Source organism: Mytilus californianus, unplaced genomic scaffold (genome assembly GCF_021869535.1).
Source record: "Mytilus californianus isolate M0D057914Y unplaced genomic scaffold, xbMytCali1.0.p SCAF_7, whole genome shotgun sequence".
Lineage (NCBI taxonomy): Eukaryota > Metazoa > Mollusca > Bivalvia > Mytilida > Mytilidae > Mytilus > Mytilus californianus.
In genome coordinates, this window is record NW_026262723.1 from 61,016,563 (window position 1) to 61,043,529 (window position 26,967).

At 33.6% G+C, this 26,967-nt stretch overlaps 1 protein-coding gene and 2 long non-coding RNA genes across 3 annotated transcripts; 1 reads left to right on the forward strand and 2 right to left on the reverse strand.

The window, feature by feature from the left end:
• Positions 1-143: 143 nt before the first annotated feature.
• LOC127707657 (nucleoredoxin-like) lies at positions 144-25,387 on the reverse strand. Its single transcript, XM_052212292.1, has 3 exons — positions 25,217-25,387; positions 6,169-6,368; positions 144-418 (listed from the first exon to the last, which is right to left on the reverse strand). Exons 1-3 carry the CDS (start codon positions 25,317-25,319, stop codon positions 278-280), a joined length of 444 nt encoding a protein of 147 aa, XP_052068252.1. The 5' UTR covers positions 25,320-25,387; the 3' UTR covers positions 144-277.
• On the reverse strand, positions 13,206-22,540 carry LOC127707658 (uncharacterized). The gene is made up of 2 exons (XR_007984979.1): positions 22,215-22,540; positions 13,206-13,831 (listed from the first exon to the last, which is right to left on the reverse strand). It is a non-coding gene; the product is annotated as an uncharacterized LOC127707658 (long non-coding RNA).
• On the forward strand, positions 15,711-17,037 carry LOC127707659 (uncharacterized). Its single transcript, XR_007984980.1, has 2 exons — positions 15,711-15,823; positions 16,392-17,037. It is a non-coding gene; the product is annotated as an uncharacterized LOC127707659 (long non-coding RNA).
• Positions 25,388-26,967: the final 1,580 nt, after the last annotated feature.

Here is a 26,967-nt window from a genome sequence, read left to right on the forward strand (position 1 = left end):
CTCAAGTGAGCATCGGTTACTCAACATCTGTATTTCGTAAGTCCTCAACCTATTTTCAAACCAATTCATTGTGTAAATCTGGCAAATGATTTAAAACCAAAACTAATTGGCCTTATACACCAAAAATGTTTAAAAATGCTAAATGGTAGTATAGAGATACATTTTTTTAACCAAGTCATACTAATATGTATAATCATTTTACATTATTGAACATAGCATATGATTGACTGTATAATTAACTCAGAAAAAATTAATCAAGAGTACACTATTAATGGCATCATGATATTTTCCATTTTGTAGGGTAAGCCTCACTGGCTGTGTCTGCACGACCATCTTTTGATAAAACTTTTCCTGTCTCGCCATTTAAAATAACCAATGCTGGAATACCTCTGACTCCAAATTGTGCCATTAGTTTATTCTGAAAATTAACAACACAAAATTACTTCACTATAAAATAAATATGATGGACTTTTGTACAATCTGTCATTGTTTAAAAGTTAATTTGAAGCGTTAATAGATATAGGAAGATGTGGTATGAGTGCCAATGAGACAACTCTCCATCCAAGTTACAATTTATAAAAGTAAACCATTATAGGTCAAGGTACGGCCTTCAACATGGAGCATTGGCTCACACCGAACAGCAAGCTATAAAGGGCCCCAAAAAATTACTAGTGTAAAACCATTCAAACGGAAAAACCAACGGTCTAATCTATATAAATACGAGAAACGAGAAACACGTATGAACTAAGAAATTTATCCAGTTGAACTTACTTTAAATAAAGCTAATACTAACAATGACCACTGTCCTTTCCTCGATCTTGATATCTATATCATTAACGGGAAGCTTAATACAAAAATTTATGATAAAAGAGATGATTTTTCATTTCCTATCGTTAATTATCCATTTTTAGATGGTGACGTTCCCTTGTCACCATCTTATGGTGTTTATATATCTCAACTTGTACGATTCGCTCGTGTATGTAACAACGTATTAGATTTTAGCGAGAGAAATTTATGTATAACGGAATAATTATTACACCAGGGTTTTCGATATCATAAAATAGTCAAAACATTTACTAAATTTTATTATCGGTATAAGGACATCATTCGTAAATATAACTCAACATGCAGACATCTTATACGTTAGGGTATTTCACATCCAATCTTTTATGGTAATATTCTTTACAAAGCACAAAAATGTCAGTATTCACCTCAAAAGCTAACAAAACCTTTAAACAGACCTATTAAGAAGGGATATAATTACGATACTGTTGTCAGGTCATTAAAGATTGCATATTTTGGCTTTAATATTGATTCACTTATAGGGTCTTTGCATCGGAATTAAACATATTTATTCTAAAACCAGTTGTTGGCATGACACGGGTTATGTTTTCTCATATATTTTATGATGGTATAATACTAAACCCCTAACAGGAGGGATTGTGCCTGATATTCATATGATGAAGACATAATCTTTCAATCAGTTTAATTGAGGTCTGGAGCTGGCATGTCAGTAACTGCTAGTAGTCTGTTGTTATTTATGTATTATTGTCATTTTGTTTATTTTCTTTTGTTTCCTATTCTGACATCGGACTTGGACTTCTCTTAAACTGAGTTATACTGTGCGTACTGTTGTGCGTTTGTTTTTTCTACATTGGCTAGAGGTATAGGGGGAGGGTTGCGATCTCAAAAAACATGTTTAACCCCGCCGCATTTTTGCGCCTGTCCCAAGTCAGGAGCCTTTGGCCTTTGTTAGTCTTGTATCATTTTTAATCTTAGTTTCTTGTGTATAATTTGGAGTTTAGTATGACGTCCATTATCACTGAACTAGTATACATATTTGTTTAGGGGCCAGCTGAAGGACGCCTCCGGGTGCGGGAGTTTCTCGCTGCATTGAAGACCCATTGTAGGCCTTCGTCTGTTGTCTGCTCTATGGTCGGGTTGTTGTCTCTTTGACACATTCCCCATTTCCATTCTCAATTTTACATAAACAGACGACAACTACTGTAATCAGATTCCTGACTTAGGACAGGTGCAAACATTTGCAGCGGGATTAAACGTGTTAACACTACTTAGTATCCTTGTAAATTTCACTGATTTTTATCAGTTTAACATGAATTTATCTTAAACCTACACTTTTTCTGAACATATGAATTGATCTATCGTCTGTAAAACCTCCAACCGATTTTTTAACAAGTTACATACATCCAATGATTTGTTTAGTATACTACATAAATCCTGATGCATCCAATGAATTCAGTTATTTATACCCTTCACTTGCTAACTTGGCTATCCAACTCCCGAGCCTGAGCTTTCTCGATAAAGGTTAATCCAGAAAAAAATTATCAACTTGGGGCTAATGTATTTGTGTCAAGTATATATGTGTGCTGGATGTTTAAATACGCAGTCACGCTCGTTCGGAATGAGACTTTGAATGCGATGCCTGGTGTAGGGAAAATGATATGCTCTGCACCATTAAGAACCCTTAATTGAAACAACACATTGAGAGGCCCGTGTGGGTGGCCTAATGCAATGCAAGTTTTTGCTCCTACCCAAAATCCTTTTTTTCCCAATAGAAGACCACTTTGCATAGTCTATCAAATGCATTATAATTGTTAATTTGATCTCGTCTTGAATGTGGAGCTCGAATGTGTATGGACAATAATTGGATGGATGTTGAGCAAACTATAACCAATTGTTGAAAATTGTACCTTGCAATATTTGACGTATCAAGCTGCTTATAGCTTGTAAAATTGTATGCAAATACTCGCCATATTCCATAAAATTATCATGAGAAAAGGCATGTTAAGAAATCATCTCAACCAAATGGGATAAACCAATAAAAAGTCTGTGTTTCAGGGGAAATTGTGATTTAGATTATTTGATCCCTTACAACCCTGAAGATGTTAGAGCTATCACATGTCTGATTGGCAAATCCAAGCAAGTATTTTAAATATTCAAAATGTTTCTCATAAGTGAAATAGACAATTTCATCTGAATTTGAAAATCCGAAATTAAGTAAAAATAGTGGAATTTCGATACAAAAGAATATAACTAGTAAATTTTCATTTCCAACCATTTGCCATATAAATATCAAAATAAAAATGTTATTCTGTTGATAAAGAGTTTAGACACAATAGAGCAAACTTTACATGTTTTGTAAAAAATTGCCTCGAAGGATGAAATAAGGTATTTGAATGAATTTACATCAGTAAGATAGCTCGTAGCTTTAATTCTCATTTATTTTTGTTTATGTTAACAAGGTCCTTCTGGTTATTTTTTTTATAAATACAAATTCTATTGTGAAATCAATTCCGGGGAAATTGGTGATACCTCTTTTCTATTTCATATTATCAGTAACGCCTGTATTGCCAACCTGATAAAACACCAAATGATAAAAGTATCCTTACACAATTGTTTTTTTTATTCTTCGTCAAAACTTAAGAGCAATTAATAAAATATTCCTTTTTGTTTGATTTGTACTAAATTTTAGATACCATCTTTTGAATTAATGTTTTTAGTAACAGCGGTTATTTTAGAGAACGTAAAACGACATAAATTTGGAAGAAGATCATCGAAGGACCACATCAATATTTCAGAGACGTTTTTGAGCTAGGATAAACCAGTTGAAGTCTACATGGTTACCAATAGTTGTTTACTTTTTTAACCGTAGTGATACGTTGCTATCACTCATTCATGTTTATAGGGAGTCATACCTCTAGAGGTTGAATATTAAAAATGTTAAACACAGCCCGTTCGTATACAGGGGCGTAGCTACCTTCTTATGAAGTGGAATCACAAACTAAAGAGCAAGGGGTCTGGGGGCCGCCTAAGGCCCCCAGTAAGTCCAGGGCAAAGCCCTGGTAGGGGGGGCAGGGGGCGAAGCCCCCTGGAAAATCTGCATATATAGCGTTTCAAAACAATCACAACCGTAAAAAAACTTGTATATTTTTGTTGTGGTTTTTTGGTCAACTATTTGTTTAACTTCTAGTCGAATGAAGACTAAACATTGTTGTTTGCCTTTTTTGTACGCCATAAGAGCTTTTAAAATCACGGAGGTTTGTTCCATATGCTAGTATTTGTATTGAGCAAAGAAGATGGATATAAAACAAACAATAAACATAAACACAATACTATATGTGGAATTTGTTAGCATAAACATCTTTGGATACCAAATACTTGGTGGACACACTCTCCAATATTTTGCTGAACATATGTGTTTTGATGTTTAAAAATTCTGTGGGTAAACTCTACAAGAGAGAGATAGGAATTTCTTATTTTACGCAGTTAGGAATTCTCGAAGTTGAAATTAAGGAACTTTTTCAGAGAGAATGGTACTTTGATCACGATCTTTTCATGATCTGCGTTTGTTAATTATCCAGCTAATTAACAAATACATATGCATTCGACAAGTTGTATTGCAATATCTAGATGATAACAATGAAGAGACGTGTATTAAAAGTTTGGTGTTTCGTTCGAACAAGAATCCGCAGTTTAGTGTCCGACTCGGACAGAAAATTCATTATAAAATTGAATGACCAAATAGTTCAGTATACAAGATGTTTTTTTTTGTAAAATAAATAAAAAAACGTAATATATGTACTGGAAATGTGTACTTTATTTTATAACAGCAGTTCCAACTTCTCGTCTATTAGTTTACGGAAACTATTGATTGATTGAATGGTTATTAATGTCCAGTAGCAAATATTATATGCACACCAGGACGAGAATACGTTGACGTGATGTGAAAATGAAGTATTCGTGTTGTCAAGACCTACATACTTGGTCAATTTTTGAACTAGTTCACAAGGTAACAGTCGTTATTCCCGGATTGATACGAGTTGAAGAGTCTTCGTTCTAGTAAGATGTGTGCTTTGGGGCGAAGCGGAAAATAATAATTTTCAATTTTTTTGTAAACCCTAAAGGGATTATATGTTGTTTTTTGCACTCAAGGCTAGTATACGTTATGGTGGTGGTACCGACAATTATGTAGCTGTTTTTCTAAACAATGTCCGTAATATAAAAAGTTCCACTATGTTTACACCAGTTGTATGTATTTATCGTGCACATACATGTCTTACAGGACTATAAATTTCGCTGCATGTTTATTCCTCTTGCTTTTATTCTTTGTGTAGTTTTTAAAATACATACATAGAAAGACCAATTCCTATAAGTTAACTTTGTCCCCCTCTCTCTCTCTCTCTTCTTTTTTTTTTTTTTTTTTTTTTTTGGTGAAAACGACGTGGATGCACGTGCTGTCATGCTTCCGGGTAGCTACGCCCCTGGTATATATTGGATAACTCATATTAATAGTATATACGAACCAGCTTTAACATTTAATTCAACCTCTAGAGGAATGATTTCTGATTTATTCAGTCTGGTGCATTCATAATAGATTTTTTAAAAGTGTTTTGTAACCGGATAACATGTCTGCGCTCAAACCGATTGAGCTAAAGATGTACTTCCCTAACTCAACCGCTTATGGCTTGCTTAGTATCTTCTATGCAAAGGAATCAATTCCCCCCCCCCCCCCCCCAAAAAAAAAAACCTCAAGTGTCATCATATCATTAAGACTCTTTACCCTGGCTAATTTCATCTCTAACCACCGTTTGTGTTTTATTTAGGCGCCGTATGTAACCGGAAAGCATGATTCTTATTAGAAAATCACATTGGAATCGCATTATCTCCTCCTAGACTCGAACCGAGACCTCTGTGTTACAAGTCAGCGTTCTAGCCGACAAAGTAACGTAAGAACTTCCATAACTCATCTGCTAACGACTGGCTAAAAATCTACTATGCAAGGGAAGCAATCCCGTCACTGTTTAGCAATTAAATTACCAACTCTGGCCAATTGGTTTCAAATTGAGGTCAATAAACTCACAAAAAATCGTCCACTTTATTTTGAAAAAAAGTTATAAAGTACAAATATGTTAAGGAATCTTTGCTAATGATTGTTCCTTAATACAAAGCTACTTATAGTAATTCTGCAAGAAAATCAAATACACATTGGCAAATATGACAACGTTGACAAAACTGTCAAAAATATGGGGTTTTTTCAGTTTTTAAAAAAGCATACTATAAGCAAAAACTAACTTGCAAAATAAGTGACTTTTCACAAATATGGGAGATCTTATATGCTTTATGATTCCCTTACTGAGTACGATTTACCTTCTTTCCTTCTTCGTTAAATGGCAGAGCTAACCATGGCATTTCACCAAAGTAGGAGTCAAAATCGTTTTCACTTCTATCTGAACTGACAAACACGATCTCAAATGATGGGTATTCTTGTTTATATTTTGTATATTTTTTTGCTAATACTGGTGTGAAGCTTCGACATGGTGGACACCAATGAGCAGAGAAGTATAAACCTAAAAATAAATGAAATTTACACGTAACCATGATTAGTAATATTTGTCGCAATTGAAAACGCTAGCGCGTTTATATGTGCTAATGTTAAATTGAAAACAAATTAAAAACAAAACTCGGGCTTCTAGTATCAAATCTTAACTTCCTTGCTTTCTTTTGCGTAGAACTTTATTATTAACAACATAATTTGGAGAGAATAAACAGGAAATTTAGATTCTTCCAATTTTAGAATATTCTTTAAATGTACAAAAAGTATAAACAAAAATACCGAACTCCAAGTAAATATTCTGTATACATGATCTTTGAATATTGTTTTTATGGATACTAAAATTGATTTTTTTGTTTTTGCTATACAGTTGAAAATCATGTCGATACTATGTGAAACAGGTGAAACGAGAGAAAAACGGCTTTATTTATGACAAAACAATAAACAGATATAACAGACAGCAACAAACGACAACCATTGAATCAAAAGCTCTTGATTTGGGACAGGCACATACAGAATGTGGCTGGTTAAACATGTTTTTGAGCGCTCAACGCTCTCCTAACGTGGGCAATGGTGTAACAGCACAACATACATGTACAAACAAACTGCAAAAATCAGTTAGAAAAAGCTTAAGGTGGCTCGGCCCTTTAACAGTGCGCATATTTTAACGCATGTTACTAACGACGAGCGCCTTGGAAACGGTCGCCTTGAGGGGTTTTCTCAAAAATAGTTTTGACAACATTGGAACGCGGGCGTGTATGAAAGCACCCTTTCCCGATGTCAACAAACCATGCAAAACGTTCTACAAAAGCCACAAAACAGGAAATACGTACGGTCAGGACTACAGAGTGGTTTGTTCATTTTTCACATAAAAAGGACAGAATTATACATGATATATTAAAGCATAACATTTAAAAAAAGAAAATATAAATATTGACTTGTACGACGGTATCTGGTGCGTTCGCTCCAAAAACACATTCTCACCCTACACGTTCGCCCCTTGGATCGGTTCGCACCCTATTTTCATTTAAATACTGGTTGAATATATCAAAAGATGTCTTTTAGATGTATTAGTATATATATGAAAATATTTTGCCAATGACGCAATGTTTAACCGTAAACAAAGGATAGCGATGTAAACTGCATGTCACCTGTCGGCTTTCAAAAACAAGTAAAACCCAAATAGTATGCTATAGTATAACGGCATCGGGGTTCATCTGCACGCTATAAATAATAAATAAATAAAAAAATAATAAATAAGCTTTATTTAGAGTCGGCAAAGTGTACAAACAGAGTCAACATAAGCTCTAATGAGCTTTTAACCGTTTTATCCGTTTGGCGTTTTTTAACATTTTGTTACTGTCATAAATCTATTTTTTACTTGAAATATCTTCATTTCCAAGTATTGCTGGGATCTTATTCCGGAGTATGTGAAATATTTTTCCACTGCAAAATTTTGATAATATATATAGTTACGTATTTTTTATTTGCCAAAAATTTTTGAACATAACAATTCCGGAGTATGGGAAATATTTTAACACTGCAAAATTTTGATAATAGTTAAGTATTTTTTATTTTCCAAAATTTTTTTTGGACATTACAATTTTCAAACAAAGACTAAATACTTGACAGTCACACATAACATTTTTATTGAAAGATTTATATACTTTATCAAATAATGGGCACGAAAATATCTAACAAATTTTCTCGTATCATGATTCTATGAAATTTGGAACTCTAGTACTATAACATGAGACCTCGGGGCCAATGTTTTCTATTTATAATATTTTCCTTTTACTTATTTTGCTATTTGTTAATTTTCTATTTTCTGTTGTATCTATCAATATGCCAACAGAGTTCGCATTAAAAAAAGAAAGAGGAAATATCAGCGTAAAAACTTAAATAATTGATTAAGAATGAGTTATTATAAAAGACTAACGGAACTCGAGCAACACATTTTTTGTTTTACGCAGAAAAAAAACCGGACATTTCAATAATTTGCAGTTTTCAACCTTCGATCATGTAGATGAAAGAAAATTGGTCAATAGCAACCGGGACCTTACTAGTATTCCGGCCTTATATATCGGTATATGCTATTATCCCTCAATACCACATGCTTTGCGGCGCAAAATATTTGGCTTGACCAAGTCGTGATTTTGCCTAGGACACACATCCGCAGTCTATCGGGCAGTTCCAAACACTACCAGTTAAAGACATTATATATACACAAAATCTATACTACTTACTAGGTTCAGGAAAAGTTGGGATTGTAATTTTAAAACTCCGCCCAGTACACAGGGACGCTATAATAGTCGGTGATATTGGCAAACTTTAACTTCTGTCTTACTTTTTGACATGCGTTTTTTTCAAAAGGGAAGCTAATAAGGAAAGTTCTTGATTTAAAAAAATTAAAGTGGAGTGTGTCATTGCTGCAAGAAATATGCATGACAACTTTTTTAATGATGTGTGAACACTGGTTTGACCCACCTGCTAGCTGCAAAGAAACGTAATTATCGGCCTATGATGATAATATGGAGATACAATTTTTTTTAATATTGACTTTTAAATTTGAACTTTGGTGGATAGTTGTCTCATTGGCAATCATACCACATCTCCTTATTTTCATATCGTAGGGTACAGAAATATGACTTCCCTAATCTGACAGATAATCCCTTGCTATGGCAGGGTGTTCATACAGCTGGATGTATAAATACCTCCGGGGGGGGGGGGAGGGGGGTGGTAGGAGGGGGCACTTCAATACTTAATTGATATGGGGTGCCGCTGGGGCCCACCTTTTTCAAAAATTTATATTTCAAAAATGTATACCTTTTCATATATTGCGTAGGTAAAAATGTAACCTTTTCCCTATTATGCTTGGGGTTTCATGTAGTGTAATGTAAGACTAGAATACCAAAGTCTTAAAAGAGAAAATTTGGTTGATAAAATCACACCCGGGAACACCAAGAAAGATGACAGACGAAGAAGTTATGGAAACTTTATTGACCTTATCATATATTTTTGATAGTTTTCCCGACCTTTTCACATATTTTCAAGCTTGAAAAGGTGACCTATTCCAGCGGCACGTCCCATCACCTTGAATATAGGAAGTGCCCCCTCCCCCACCCCCACCCGAGATAAATACGCAGCCTCGTATGGTAAAAAGGAGGAATTTTGTCCATACCAAGCATGCATTGTCCATTCATTTTCTAGCGACAGTCCATATAATTTTTGTGTTAACAAGAGTGCACAAGCTGAAATGTCTCACCTGCTTTACTAATCATCATTCATGATTGGTTTTATGTTGATATTCCTAAAGATAAAGTTTCACTACAATTATCAGAAAAACTTAATATTATCAATGATCATGAAAAATATCAGATAAACCAATCCAAGCCAGCCTTACACAGTGGCGGAGCCAGAATTTTTCATGAAAAGGGGGGGGGGGGGGGGGGTGACTGTCTAAGAGAGGCCTGCTCCAGTGATTCCCTATATAATCAACCAATGGGCCCTCCCCCTAAATCCGCCTCTGTTACAATCACCCCATCAACCAAATATTTTAAACATATATATAGTATGCCAGTAACAGACAAAACCATGAACATAAGGTTAAGTTCAGATAGACCCTGCAAGACAGGCATATTTGTTTTTCATTCATTATTTTGTACATAAATATGCCATTAGTTTTCTCATTTGAATTGTTTTAAATTGTACATTTGTCATTTGGAGGCCTTTTATACCCAACTATGCAGTATAGATTTTACTCATTGTCGAAGGTCGTATGATGACATTTAGTTGTTTATTTCTGTGTCATTTGGTCTCTTGTGGAGTGTCTCATTTACAATCATATCACATCTTTTTACTTAATATTTCAATATATACATTTAATAATCATACCATACACCAAAAATAATAACCCATTGATTACACAATGTAGCATGTTAAAAGAGGACTTACCATTGACCAATGAACCATGCAAATGTGGTCAATGACAATTGCCAGACAGACATGTACTCCTTACATTTGTGAATCATTGCATACATATAGTTTATCTACTACATGTACTTTTAGTATTAGAAAAAACAGACAAAAACACAAAAACATGACATTGACAAATGACCTATTGCTAACAGTATCTGATAAACAACCCTAATCAGGTAACTTTCACCTTGATCACTGATCCATGAAATGTGCTTGAGATCTTTGTAGCAATCTGTATTAATTTGAGTGCATATCTAAATTTACAAAACAAAATTAATCTGGATTATTGTGATACTATAAATTTAGAAATTATTGTGAGGTTATTATTAGTGCAAATAATGCGACAGGGTGAATATCGCAAAAATTATAATAAGAACTTGCATTCTGATAACTGAATTATAGATCTTTATGCAGATTTTTTTTGTAATCGCAATAATTAAACTCGAAATTTAGTCCATTCGTCAATAAAATGCTCCGCAGGGCGCAGCTTGATACGACCGCAGAGGTCGAACCCTGAACAGTTGGGGGAAGTATGGACACAACATTCAAGCTTGATACAGGTTTGGATTTGGATTGTGATTAAATATTTGACACAGCATAGGTTTCTAACACAGATTGAATGTGGTCTAAGAACTTAAAAATTTTAAATTGGACATTCACCTATTATGGTCCAATATCCAAAATCTAAATACATGGTTAGATTCAGCATATCAAAGAACCCCAAGAATTCAATTTTTGATGAAATCAAACAAAGTTTAATTTTGGACCCTTTTGACCTCAATGTGAACAAAGTTGATAACGGGGCCCAAAAATCAAAAATCTAAATACATGGTTAGATTCAGCATATCAAAGAACCCCATATATTCCATTTTTGTTGAAATCAAACTAAGTTTAATTTTGGACCCCGATTTGGACCAACTTGAAAACTGGGCCCATAATCAAAAATCTAAATACATGTTTAGATTCAGCATATCAAAGAACCCTAAGAATTCAATTTTTGTTAACATCAAACTAAGTTTAATTTTGGACCCTTTGGACCTTAATGTAGACCAATTTGAAAACGGAACCAAAATTTAAGAATCTAAATACACAGTTAGATTCGGCATATCAAAGAACCCCAATAATTCAATTTTTGATGAAATCAAACAAAGTTTAATTTTGGACCCTTTGGACCTCAATGTGGACCAATTTAAAAACGGGGCCCAAAATCCAAAAACTAAATACACGGTTAGATTCAGCATATTAAAGAACCCCATGAAATCAAGAATAAAACCCCATTGAAATTGGTCAAGAAATAAGCAATTTATAGGAAGTATCTTCTTTTGCACAATCCTGTGCTATTAAATATTTCTTGCTATTGCGCAATACTGTACAATTGACAATTTCTTGCTATTGCGCAATATTGTGCTATTGGATATTTCTTGCTATTGCGCAATACTGTGCAATTGAAGATTTCTTGCTATTGCGCAATACTTTGCAATTGAAGATTTCTTGCTATTGTGCAATACTGTGCAATTGAAAATTTCTTGCTATTGCACAATACTTATTATATAATAATTTACACATCCTGTTTGGTGTGTATCTCCTACCATATCATTATTATTTGATTTTAAATATAAATCAGAAATAACCAACTTAAAATGGAAAATTTTAAAAGAAACAAAAAAGGAAAAAAAGAAAAAAAATGAAAAAAAAATAAATCCCCCCCCAAAATTTTTTGAACCCCCATTATGATTCATCACCCCCAAACTCAATCCCAGCCTTCCCTTTGTGGTATGGTACCTTGCAGTACAATTTCAGAGAGATCCATACACTTGAACACAAGTTATTGTCTGGAAACTAGAAAAAAATGTGTTTTTTGGCCCCTTTTTGGCCCCAAATTCCTAAACGTTTAGGGCAATTACCCCCAAACTCAAACCCAGCTTTCCCTTTGTGATATGGAACCTTGTAGTACAATTTCAGAAAGATCCATACACTTACACACAAGTTATTGTCATGAAACTAGAAAAATGCTTGTTTTTTGCCCCTTTTTTGGCCCCTAATTCCTAAAATTTGGAGGCAATTACCCCCAAAATCAATCCCAGCATTCCCTGTGTGATATGGAACCTTGTGGTACAATGTCAGAGAGATCCATACACTAACACACAAGTTATGTCTGGAAGTTACAAAAATGCTTATTTTTGGCCCCTTTTTGGCCCCTAATTCCTTTAATGTTATTACCATAACTCCCAAAATCAATCCCAACCTTCCTTTTGTGGTATTGAACCTTGTGGTAAAATTTCATAAAGATCCATTCACTTAAACTAAAGTTAGAGTGCGAAAACCAATGTGTCTTCGGACGACGCCGGACGCCGGACGACGACGACGCCAACGTCATACCAATATACGACCACAAAAAATTTTTTGCGGTCGTATAAAAATCGCAATAATAAATGCACGCAATAATTTCTGAATTTACAGTAGGTAAAAATGTTGTCAGTTAATAGTGAGACACAAGTTTTCCCAGACAATATATAATTCTTTTGGTTGTTTCGTTTGGTTGCTGTCTCATTGAACAAAACTGTATTTTATTTCTCCTTTTATCCAGAAAATATAACTTTTGAAATAGAAACTGAATAGCATATGGATGGAAAACAAATGCCAAATGATGTAAAATAATTCAAGTGGCCATTTAGGTCAGGGGTTGGTGAGGTAAAAGATGAGGCAAAGGCATGTGCATTTACCACAACTGCCACTTGGTATTATGATTTCCAAAATTTCCAAATCTCATAGCTACCTTCTGTATTAAAGACAACTGCATATATTGCAGTTTGCATATCATGAATTGTGTTTGCAGCAAAATTTACTACAGACAGCAAAAAAAGCTCTATTAAAATTCATTTTTTGAAACATTTTTGATTTTTATTCCTAAAATGTCTATGAGATCAAATTTATAAAACATTTATTAGCATTGTAAATTTCAATATACTAGTAATTGTTGACATGTATACATCATGTACATGTACAATCATTAGCTGATCAGCTCTATATTTTCATTATTTTTATATCAATATTCTTCATCAGTGTTTTTTATAAGACTCAATAATCTGTATTCATCATTGGGACAGGTAGGTAAAGTAGGTCCTTTTGATCTTGGATTTTTTTTTTATGGATTTTGACAGCACTAAAGCATATAGTTCCAAATTATAGTTGATCTTGGCTTTTTAAGTGGATTCTGACAACACTTTGCATATAGACACCAAGTGTAGATGATCTTGGGTTCTCTCATATGGATTCTGACAGTACTTTGATTATACATGTAGTTCTAAGTATTGTTGATCTTGGCTTCTAATGTTGTTCTTAAGTTTCTGCACTTTACATATAGTTCCCAATTGCAAGACAAGATGATACTGGCTTCTCGTGTAAATTCTGTCAGTTCTTTGCCAATAGTTTCCAAGTAAAGTTGAACATTCCAGGATCTTTCACAACAAATCACTCCTTCCTCTTACATGTACTTGAAGCCTGAAATTAAATGTCAGAGTAATTCTGTCAGAAAATCAACCATGATTGACATTTAAAAGCATAATGTAGTTCATATTTTAAATAAATGGGGAATGTGTCCATGGTCCACTTGCATATAAAGTTATAAAGGAGCATAACTAAAGAACGGTAAGAGTGACACTACCCAAAGTTTTACTTGATCTGAATTTTGTTGTAATAAGTAATGTGTATAAGTTTCATAACATTTGGATGAGGCAAACTAAAGTTAGAGAACAGAAACAAATAAAATGCTTCGCTGGGGCGCAGCTTGATACGACCGCAGAGGTCGAACCCTGAACAGTTGGTGCAAGTATGGACACAACATTCAAGCTTGATACAGCTCTGAATTTGGATTGTTATTAAATATTTGACACAGCATAGGTTTCTGACACAGAAAGAATGTGGTCTAAGAACTTGATTTTTTTTAATTTACCTATTATGGTCCAATGTCCAAAATCAAAATACATGGTTAGATTCAGCATATCAAAGAACCCCATATTTTCAATTTTTGTTGAAATCAAACAAAGTTTAATTTTGGACCCCAACTTGGACCAACTTGAAAACTGGGCCCATAATCAAAAATCTAAACACATGTTTAGATTCAGCATATCAAAGAACCCCAATAATTCAATTTTTGCTAAAATCAAACTAAGTTTAATTTTGGACCCTTTGGACCTTAATGTAGACCAATTTAAAAAACGGGACTTAAAATTAAAAATCTAAATACACGGTTAGATTTGGAATATCAAAGAACCCCAATAATTCAATTTTTGATGAAATCAAACAAAGTTTAATTTTGGACCCTTTTGACCTCAATATGAACCAATTTGATAGCGGGGCCCACAAATAAAAAATCTAAATTCATGGTTAGATTCAGCATATCAAAGAACCCCATATATTCAATTTTTGTTGAAATAAAAAAAAAAGTTTAATTTTGGACCCCAACTTGGACCAACTTGAAAACTGGGCCCATAATCAAAAATCTAAACACATGTTTAGATTTAGCATATCAAAGAACCCTAAGAATTCAATTTTTGTTAAAATCAAACTAAGTTTAATTTTGGACCCTTTGGACCTCAATGAAGACCAATTTTAAAAAATGGGACCCAAATTAAAAATCTAAAACACGGTTAGATCTGGCATATCAAAGAACCCCAATAATTCAATTTTTGATGAAATCAAACAAAGTTTAATTTTAGACCCTTTTGACCTCAATATGAACCAATTTGATAGCGGGGCCCACAAATAAAAAATCTAAATACATGGTTAGATTCAGCATATCAAAGAACCTCATATATTCAATTTTTGTTGAAATCAAACAAAGTTTAATTTTGGACCCCAATTTAGACCAACTTGAAAACTGGGCCCATAATCAAAAATCTAAATACATGTTTAGATTCAGCATATCAAAGAACCCCATATATTCAATTTTTGTTGAAATCAAACAAAGTTTAAATACTGGACCCTATCTTGGACCAACTTGAAAACTGGGCCCATAATCAAAAATCTAAACACATGTTTGGATTCAGCATATCAAAGAACCCCAAGGATTCAATTTTTGTTAAAATCAAACTAAGTTTAATTTTGGACCCTTTGGACCTCAATGAAGACCAATTTTAAAAAATGGGACCCAAATTAAAAATCTAAAAACACGGTTAGATTTGGCATATCAAAGAACCCCAATAATTCAATTTTTGATGAAATCAAACAAAGTTTAATTTTAGACCCTTTTGACCTCAATATGAACCAATTTGATAGCGGGGCCCACAAATAAAAAATCTAAATACATGGTTAGATTCAGCATATCAAAGAACCTCATATATTCAATTTTTGTTGAAATCAAACAAAGTTTAATTTTGGACCCCAATTTGGACCAACTTGAAAACTGGGCCCATAATCAAAAATCTAAATACATGTTTAGATTCAGCATATCAAAGAACCCCATATATTCAATTTTTGTTGAAATCAAACAAAGTTTAAATACTGGACCCTATCTTGGACCAACTTGAAAACTGGGCCCATAATCAAAAATCTAAACACATGTTTAGATTCAGCATATCAAAGAACCCCAAGAATTCAATTTTTGTTAAAATCAAACTAAGTTTCATTTTGGACCCTTTGGACCTTAATGTAGACCAATTTAAATAAAATGCTTCGCTGGGCGCAGCTTGATACGACCGCAGAGGTCGAACCCTGAACAGTTGGGGCAAGTATGGACACAACATTCAAGCTTGATACAGCTCTGAATTTGGATTGAAGTTTAATTTTGGACCCCAACTTGGACCAACTTGAAAACTGGGCCCATAATCAAAAATCTAAACACATGTTTAGATTCAGCATATCAAAGAACCCCAAGAATTCAATTTTTGTTAAAATCAAACTAAGTTTCATTTTGGACCCTTTGGACCTTAATGTAGACCAATTTAAATAAAATGCTTCGCTGGGCGCAGCTTGATACGACCGCAGAGGTCGAACCCTGAACAGTTGGGGCAAGTATGGACACAACATTCAAGCTTGATACAGCTCTGAATTTGGATTGAAGTTTAATTTTGGACCCCAACTTGGACCAACTTGAAAACTGGGCCCATAATCAAAAATCTAAACACATGTTTAGATTCAGCATATCAAAGAACCCCAAGAATTCAATTTTTGTTAAAATCAAACTAAGTTTAATTTTGGACCCTTTTGACCACAATGTGGACAAAGTTGATAACGGGGCCCAAAAATCAAAAATCTAAATACATGGTTAGATTCAGCATATCAAAGAACCCCATATATTCAATTTTTGTTGAAATCTAACAAAGTTTAATTTTGGACCCTTTTGACCTCAATATGAACCAATTTGATAGCGGGGTCCACAAATAGAAAATCTAAATACATGGTTAGATTCAGCATATCAAAGAACCCCATATATTCAATTTTTGCTGAAATCAAACAAAAAAAGTTTAATTTTGGACCCCAATTTGGACCAACTTGAAAACTGGGCCAAAAATCAAAATACATGTTTAGATTCAGCATATCAAAGAACCCCATATATTCAATTTTTGTTAAAATCAAACAAAGTTTAATTTTGGACCCTTTGGACCTTAATGTAGACCAATTTGAAAACTGGACCCAAAATTAAAAATCTAAATACACAGTTAGATTCGGCATAACAAATAAATAAATGTGGTCAAAGATTTTACAAATCTAATGCGCCATACTGTCCAATTAAAGATTACTTCTTGAAATTTTTTAATATTTGAAATTTGAAAAAAAAAAAAATATTTGAAGAATAATTCTTTTTAATTTCTGAAATCTGAAATGAGAAAAAATTGACCCCCCACAATTTCTTTAACCCCTCCCCCCCCCCTTTTTTCCCCCAAAAAATTCTTTCCCTCAAGATATGGTCATAATCTCAATTCAAATTTCCAATGGAGTTTGCAACCATAATCACCCATTGAAATTTACCATAGTGCTAACTTAATCTATTTTATAAAAAAATTTAAAATATAGTGTCAAATCTTTCATATGGATTTTGTTGTAAAAAAAAAAGATTCAACATTTGCAGATATTTTTACTGGTCTTCCTTTATAAATATGCATTTCTTTAAACATAATTTAAAAGCAGTGTAAGGGAAGTAACCAAAACGTTGTATTTGGATTACCTCCCTTACACTGTTTTAAATTATCTTAATTGTTCATTAACCATTACTTTATACATAATTTAAAAGCAGTGTAAGGGAGATAATTTCAATGATGTATTTGATTTATCTCCCTTACACTGCTTTAAATTATGTTTTGTACTAAAGTATTTGTCCATTAACCAGGACAACCTTGTTTTTCCCCCTTTTTTGCCCCTAATTCTTAAACGGTTTGAGCCATAACCCCCCAAAGCAAATCCTAACCATCCCTTTGTGGTATGGAAACTTTTAGTATAATTTCAGAGAGATCCATACACCGTTCCACAGTTATTGTCTGGAAACTAGAAAATGCTTATTTTTGGCCCCTTTTTGGCCCCTAATTCCTTAACTGTTGGTACCATAACTCCCAAAATCAATCCCCACCTTCCTTTTGTGGTATTGAACCTTATGGTAAAATTTCATAGAGATCCATTCACTTAAACTAAAGTTAGAGTGCGAAAACTAATGCGTCTTCGGACGACGACGCAGGACGACGACGACGCCAACGTCATACCAATATACGACCACAAAAATTTTTTTGCGGTCGTATAAAAACAGGACCCAAAATTAAAAATCTAAATACACGGTTAGATTTGGAATATCAAAGAACCCCAATAATTCAATTTTAGATGAAATCAAACAAAGTTTAATTTTGGACCCTTTTGACCTCAATATGAACCAATTTGATAACGGGGTCCACAAATAAAAAATCTAAATACATGGTTAGATTCAGCATATCAAAGAACCCCATATATTCAATTTTTGTTGAAATCAAACAAAGTTTAATTTTGGACCCCAATTTGGACCAACTTGAAAACTGGGCCAAAAATCAAAAATCTAAATACATGTTTAGATTCAGCATATCAAAGAACCTCATATATTCAATTTTTGCTAAAATCTAACAAAGTTTAATTTTGGACCCTTTGGACCTTAATGTAGACCAATTTGAAAACTGGACCCAAAATTAAAAATCTAAATACACTGTTAGATTCGGCATAACAAATAAATAAATGTGATCAAAGATTTTACAAATCTAATGCGCCATACTGTGCAATTAAAGATTACTTCTTGAAATTTTTCAATATTTGAAATTTGAAAAAAAAATAATATTTGAAGAATAATTCTTTTTAATTTCTGAAATCTGAAATGAGAAAAAATTGACCCCCCACAATTTCTTTTTATCCCCCCCCCCTTTTTTTCCCCAAAAAAATTCTTTCCCTCAAGATATGGTCATAATCTCAATTCAAATTTCCAATGGAGTTGGCAACCATAATTACCCATTTAAATTTACCATAGTGCTAACTTAATCTATTTTATAATAGAATTAAAAATATAGTGTCAAATCTTTCATATGGATTTTTTTGTAAAAAAAAAAGATGCAACATTTGCAGATATTTTTACTGGTCTTCCTTTATAAATATGTATTTCTTTAAACATAATTTAAAAGCAGTATAAGGGAAGTAACCAAAACGTTGTATTTGGATTACCTCCCTTACACTGTTTTAAATTATCTTTATTGTTCATTAACCATTACTTTATACATAATTTAAAAGCAGTGTAAGGGAGATAATTTCAATGATGTATTTGATTTATCTCCCTTACACTGCTTTAAATTATGTTTTGTACTAAAGTATTTGTCCATTAACCAGGACAACCTTGTTTTTCCCCCTTTTTTACCCCTAATTCCTAAACGGTTTGAGCCATAACCCCCCACAGCAAATCCTAACCATCCCTTTGTGGTATGGAAACTTGTAGTATAATTTCAGAGAGATCCATACACCGTTCCACAGTTATTGTCTGGAAACTAGAAAATGCTTATTTTTGGCCCCTTTTTGGCCCCTAATTCCTTAACTGTTGGTACCATAACCCCCAAAATCAATCCCAACCTTCCTTTTGTGGTATTTAACCTTATGGTCAAATTTCAAAAAGATCCATTCACTTAAACTAAAGTTAGAGTGCGAAAACCAATGTGTCTTCGGACGACGACGCCGGACGACGACAACGACGCCAACGTCATACCAATATACGACCACAAAATTTTTTTGCGGTCGTATAAAAATTCAGCAATTTTTCCATTTGTAAAGGGGCATAACTCTAGAACAGTAAAAGTGACACCACCAAAAAAAAATCAAACTTGATCTGTGTTTGTTGGTAATAAGCATTGTGTATAAGTTTCATAACATTTGGTTGAGGCAAACTGAAGTTATAGAACGGACACCAATTTTGGGACATACGTACAGACAGACAAGGTGTTTAATTGTAAACAAATTGTGATCAAGACGAATCCATCAATAAAATGTATTGCCTCGTACTGTAGTGGTTATAATTTACAAATCAGGCCATTTATATATTCTCAAGAAAACAAACGAAACAATCGAACCCCTTGAGCGGGTAGTCCTATAATATATGCCTTCGCATTATATATTCACTATTTAACGTTTTCATGCTGATATTTTCATTTTTTTTTTTGGAGGCACATTGACAATAAAAAAAAAAGAAAAGAAAAATAGCAAAATCAGTAAAAAGAAAACAGAAATAGAAAATAATGCCCCCGAGTTCATATATTATAGGATTACTTGAGCGGGTGGACAGGGATAAGGGAACATGGGAATGAGGGATCAGGAAGCGAGAAAAGGGGGTATTATGTGCAGGTCCATTACCGTTAATTAGCCTGGTCGGAGTGAAAATAAAAGTAACCAATTTGGTAGAAGTAAATCTTATGAAGATTATAAATAGAAAAAAAACCTTAGATCTCGTGTGAGTCACTTTATTTTTAAACAATAAAAATAAACTTAATATATCTTTATTTTATTGTTACAGAACTATACTAACAAAAGCATGATTTGGATAAAAGGAAGAATACAAACAGACTCAGGGTGGGAATGTAAAAGGGATGAACGTGAATTGGAGCGAACATGATTTTGGGTGAAAGGACAAGAATTCGAAAAAAGGGGGGGATGAATAATCTGGGAAACATATTTTGCAATTTTTTTGTCTGGGAGCAAGGGGGATGGAAGTAGAAGTTAGGGGAGAAAATTTTAGAGTAAAAGGGAAGAGAAATGGGAGTTGGGGATAGGGAGTGGTAATCATGAACCCCTGTCCGAGGGAAGTTATGGGGTACCCCATTTTACAGGTTGGGACCAAACCCTCTATATGGTTTTCAGGGGTGGATCCAGCCATTTATAAAAGGGGGGGGGGGGGTTCCTTACCCAGGATAAAGGAGGGGTTCCAACTATATGTCCCCATTCAAATGCATTGATCGTCAAAAAAAAGGGGGGGGTTCCAACCCCAAGAACCCCCCCTGGATCTGCCACTGGTGTTTAAACCTGTATAGAGGAATAATCCTTCTATAGAGGGGAATTTTTGTTTAGACTGGATTTAAAGCAAAATAGGGCAGAATGGCATTTTCTACTTATTATGGCAGTAACCTGCTACATTTGATGCACCAATTGATGTACTAAATTTCATTTCACATGCCCAGTTTACTGCTAAACTGACTGAATATACAATCTATTGTACACCATAATTGAAAGCTGTGATGATCAGGTAAATTCCACTCAGTTATGCCTCACTGAACAGAATTTCTATTGTTAGATTTAACATAAAATTTAAAGGTCAACTGCATGTCCCTTTTGTTGTTGATCAGGTGTTCAGATATGTATACAATAGATTGCAAGTTCTGTCACTTTAGCAGAAAACTGGGCATCCCAGGCCATTTTTTGGTAAAGAAATACAGAATACAGTAAAGTGCAAAAATTGATGCATATATAGTGCTATAGATTATAGCAAATATAACTAGAAAATGCCATTCTGCCCTATTTTGCTTTAAATCCAGTCTACACAAAAATACCCCTCTTTTATCCCTCTGTAGAAGGATTATTCCTCTCAGTATACAGGTATAAACACCATGTAGAGGGTTTGTTCCCAACCTGTTTTACTAGTCATTATAGACGCTAACGATAAATATTTAACTTCATTTGACCCTAAGGGAGCTACCATTTGATTTTTATGGGGGGGGGGGGGGGGGGGGGGGGGGCTAGGATGAAATTTGAAAAAATAGGCAGGACAGGAGTTTGGAGTAAAAAAAAAAGGCAGAATGAGCAACACGGGTAAAAAAAAAAGGCAGGATGACAATTTGTGTAAAAAAATTCATGATAAACTAGTAAAAAAAAGGCAGGACCGAATAGAGTAAAAAAATAAAAAGGCAGGACAGAGATTACAACTAAAAAAAAAAAGCAGGACAACATTTTTCATCCTAGCCCCCCCCCCCCTCCCATAAAAATCAAATGGTAGCTCCCTAACGTGGCTACGAATAAGTTTTTACGAATGACGATATAAAATCAAGACTTATTTGACGCTAACGCTAACGATAGCGCAGATCATCATGATCATGAGATGCTGAAAATGACCATCCCCTCCTCTTTGACACGGATATTTTTTCAAAACAGGCTATACATGTTCACAACTTGCCAGTTAACAGGTTAAGGGTCAAGTAAACACATAAATAAGATACCAGCCATAACGATTATACATAGAACAGAAATTTAGCCCATGCAAGGTTTCAGCCGCAGTGATTTTCTACAGTAATGTCAGTATCGAGTATAATTTTTTGAGATAACCCCCCACTTTGTATTTTTCGTGATACTGATAACATTTGGCTGTCTAATATATTAAAATCTATGTTTTCTTATGTAATAACTCTACCTTCATCGTTGTCTATTCGCCACTATGTCTGTTATTCATGCACATGGTCGTATTTATCAGTGCAGTATGCTGCTCAGCAATGGCGACCCTGAAATTTCTGTTGTCCGATTATGGCGCCAGATTAGAGGGAAGCAACTCGCGCCAGACAAAATTACCGTATTTCAACAAAATAATCAAAATTTCGCTTTTTTATAACAAACAGTAAAATGTTCATCACATTTATATTCAGCTTTCGTCCATTGATATAATTACAAACATTATTTATTTAAAGATATTAATAAAAAAATCACAATAAAGTTATTAATGGAGTGCATTGAAATCAGACCTCATGGGGTAGAGGGGTTAAACACAAGCTCGTAACTTTTTTAAAAGCCTGGTGACCCCCATTTTATTTTACCTTAAAATGCTCGAAAAGTTCATAGCTTTGACATATCCGTTTTTAAAAAAAATCTACCGGGGAAATTTTACGAAAAATCGATTTAACCAATATTTTTAGCCTTAAACTGAAATTAAAAAATGCCAAATTTAGACATAAATCTGAAAATAAAAAGATTTTTAAGTCTAAAACAACCAAGGGGAACGTTTACATTTCAAATTTAATTGTTTTTTCACATAATAATCATACTGACATGGTTCTAAAAGTCTTTGAATTTGATGTAGTCGTTATTGTTGAAAGGGTGTAAAAGTTTGGAAATAGGGTCAAAATCGCACATTTCGCTTCCATTTGAGGGGAAAACGAGCCTGGTGACCCCCTTTTTTCTTTGCATTTTTGGATTCAGCATAAAAAAATCTACAAAATATGTGAAAATGAAAAAATTCTACCGGGGGTCCTTATTGGGGTGAGCCACCTTAACTCATCAGATCGGCACGAAGCAGAAAAAATAACTAACATTATTATGTCATAAATACAAAAGACACAAAGTACCGATATAAGAGTACTCACAGTTATTGAAAGCTAGTTCAAAGCCAACAACAACTTATAAATAAATCATGTTCTTCCTGACTAAAGTATCAATTAGTACAAATCCAACGGATTAGGTGTAAAGACGACATGAATAGTCTAAAAAGCATGATGTTTGTACAATGCCAATAACTTTAACAAAGTCTTTACAACAGAGATTTCGACATAATCATAATATATACACTAATTTTGTATTAACTTTTCAAGTTTTAGATGAATTTTGACCAAGATATATATCATTGATATAGTTTGTCGTGAACGACTTTAAACATATTAACTTACTCAGTATATATTTTGAAAATTATTAGAAAAAAATATTAATTTACATTAGGCCTACATTTGACAAATTTTCCGGTTTCCAGTTTTCGTAGATTTCATAATTGAAATGTTGTTTTTGACTCAAAATAGTGAATTTCGGTAATGAAATCGTGTCAGTTTCCTTATTCAATCAAGTTTGTTATGTTTTAAATAAGGTTAAATTTGACAAAATTTCCGGTTTCCTATTTTCCAAGATTTAATGATAAAATCTTAGCTAATCCTCAAAATACTAATGTTTGGTAGTGAAATTTTGTCAGTTTCCTTATACAATAATTTTTAAGATGTTTAAATAGATTTATATTGTAATGAAAGATGTTTTTCCTTTTAATACCATTATCTTCAAATTTCCCAGTTTTATTTTTAACCAAAATTCACCAATTTCCACCACTATTAGCTTGGAAGACTTTCATTATATCAAATATGATGATGTCCTGGACACAAACTCTCAAGTAGTTATGTTGCAATTGTATTAATATTAAAGCCTTTTCTGCATAGATTGACTTAACTATAAGCCACCAACCACCGATTTATCATTTTTTTGTAATACATTTTTCTTGGTCTTCTCTGGTTTAGTTTCCTACATATACAGAGAATTGGTGTGTTTCTGGTTTTTTCCTGAACATTTTTAACAAATATCACAAAAGACTCCTTTAGCCTGCTATACTCCTTGTTTGCTTTTTTCATATAGGAAAATGATTACATTATTACATTATAACTTTTTTGGTTTTATCCCCGTGCTCAATGAAGTGGCGGAGATAATAAAAATGTTAAGTTGTTCTTCACTCATGAATCTACCCCCACGACGACAATGCGAGACCCTCATGGGAAGTAAAGGTCGTTAAACACGCCCCTAGTAGAAGACAAATATCAAAATTCCGAAACCTTCGTCACAAAATACATGTATAGTTTTCACATTGTGCCAGAAGTTGTACCATTTTTAGACCAAAATCAACACGTTTACCGTGCCGAAATATTTTTAATCAAAATGCAATTTAATCCATAGACAACACGCATGTTCTCAAATTAGTAGGTCCTAAATCTGTATTTGCACAACAGCCTTTCCTTAGAGGTAAATATTAAAGTGTATAAATTTCTTTTGTTTAATTTCAACTGGATATCATCCTGTTATAGAATGATTATTCTACAAATCATGTAGCATTTTGTACAGATGGACGAACTTACAGCGACGATGCGTGACTACGGCAGTTTTATTCAAGTCCTCGACGAAATAAGATATGACGAAAGGTATGGTCGTAAAAAATGAAACAAGAACACTTGATTACAACGTGTATTTACAAATGTAAAAAAGCTTCTTTTACACGGGAGTTTGTAAGGTATTTTGAAAGATCTATTTTAATTTACATGATTTTACGTGGGGACCTTTCCTTTGCATTCATAAATGCGGAACGTAATGTTAAGGACAAATTCTAGCTTCTTTTCATTCTTCTTGAGAAGCTCCAGCATATATCCAGGGTCTGCTTTTTGGAATAAAAGAACAAGTCGCACGTGAAAAGTCGAAGGAGGAGAGCAGTCGGCTTCCGTAGGAAAGCAGACTGTCTATTGAAAACACATTTACCCTAGCAAATCTTTCTGTCTTAAAAAAACATACATGTACTAGTATTATACTTTTTATACGCTTCCGTATGTACGTAGGCCTATGTATTGAGACTTTCACCTTAAAATAAACATATAAGAGTAAATTAAGATAAGTTGATTTACTTACCAACAACTTTTCCACTGCCGCTAAATGATTCAGTGCTGACGAAGTTCGACCCATTATTTCCCTTTACAGTTCCTCCTAAATATTCAATAATTTTGTTAGACATTTTTGACGAAATAAGATGTGATAACCTACGTGGCTTAATATGCTCTAATGGATGACAAACAATATTTTAATATACTCAGCGTTATAAAATGCACATAGAAAATTAAGCTTGGAGTTATTCTAAGTATCTGAGATTGTTTGTATTGTTACCAGTGTAGTTAATAAAAACATGCCAATAAATGATCAATCACTGCGTCATTTTCACTGTCTTAAAGCTCTGACCGACTTGCTCTTTGTCTTTCCTACAAACATCAATCGGAAAACAATAAAACAGAATTATGTCTCGCCTGTTTAAAAAGCAGCAGACTCAAAAGGCAGTATATAATGTCTTCACAAGCACACTTTATCAGGAACAATGAAAAAATTTAAGAAAAAATAGTAGCATAAGGAGCATAGAAGCGTGACAGACAAGCACAACTGTTGCAATGCTTCTATCATTTTTCAAACGGGTTCTTCATCAAGGTATTTTTTTACCTTAACTGTATAATAAACATAATTGAAGATTAATTTATAAGTCATAAGATAAGCAAGTTTTGCTCATACAGGCTCGCGTCCAGAATATTTCATGAAGGCCTCGGTTTAAATGGGAACTCAGTCCAGCCTATATTTCGTCAATTTTTACATGATTGAAAAAATAACAAAGAAAGGAGGGAGATAATCCAACCCCATCAATTCCAATATGTTAAAAGAATCTGAAATACTTTGATTCTTGCATATCTATGAACCTCATTTATACGAGTCTTAAATATTGCATTCATGCAAATATACATATAAAATGCATAAATGCTAAACCGACAAAACACGAAAGTTTTAGTATGCGTTGTAAAAATGGGATATTAGATATACGTCAATGTGACAGTAAAATGAGTTTTAAATGCTTTGGATGTAAATCCTGTTGCGTTTTTATCCCTGTTTTGTATAAAATTATCATCGGCTAACCTACGCCAATTTTATAAACCAATCACTGTCTGGTATTTATACAGTATTGTCATAATATGAATGTTGGTATTTATATTTATATTTTCAAATGATGACAACGCATCATATATGTTAAATGAAGTGAAATAGATCAAATTGTGATGAATTTCCTTAAGCCGGATACCTCATTATTACCGGGACACTTCAACTAACTACATATATACAACTTACATATTTGAGATGTGTTTGTTTTTAATAAACTACGTAAGCGCTGTATAAATAATACGTTTTTCTATCTATATCTCAATTTAGATTAAGTCCTAAGTTTACAGTTATATTTGATTTCACCTTTTTTAAGGTTTTCAAAAAGATGTTTTTTTTTCAATTACTAGTATATCTTTCTACCCCAGGTAGATTACCTTATATGGATTTGACGAAATCTTTCGGAATTTTGGGTCCTCGATGCTCTTCAACTGCGTACTTTATTTGGCCTTTTCAACTTTTTTGATTCGAGCGTCACTGATGAGTCCTTTGTAGCGAAACGCGCGTCTGGCGTATAACATTTTAATCCTGGTATCTATGATGAGTTTATATACATTCAAAGTAAAAGTAATCATCCTCCTTTTCCTTACCCATATATTGTTTTCCAGATCGGTACTTGAGTAACAACACTCGATAAGTATCGTACAAATAATGTTTTTATAGAATGTTTCAGTGAGCAAGTCCCGAGA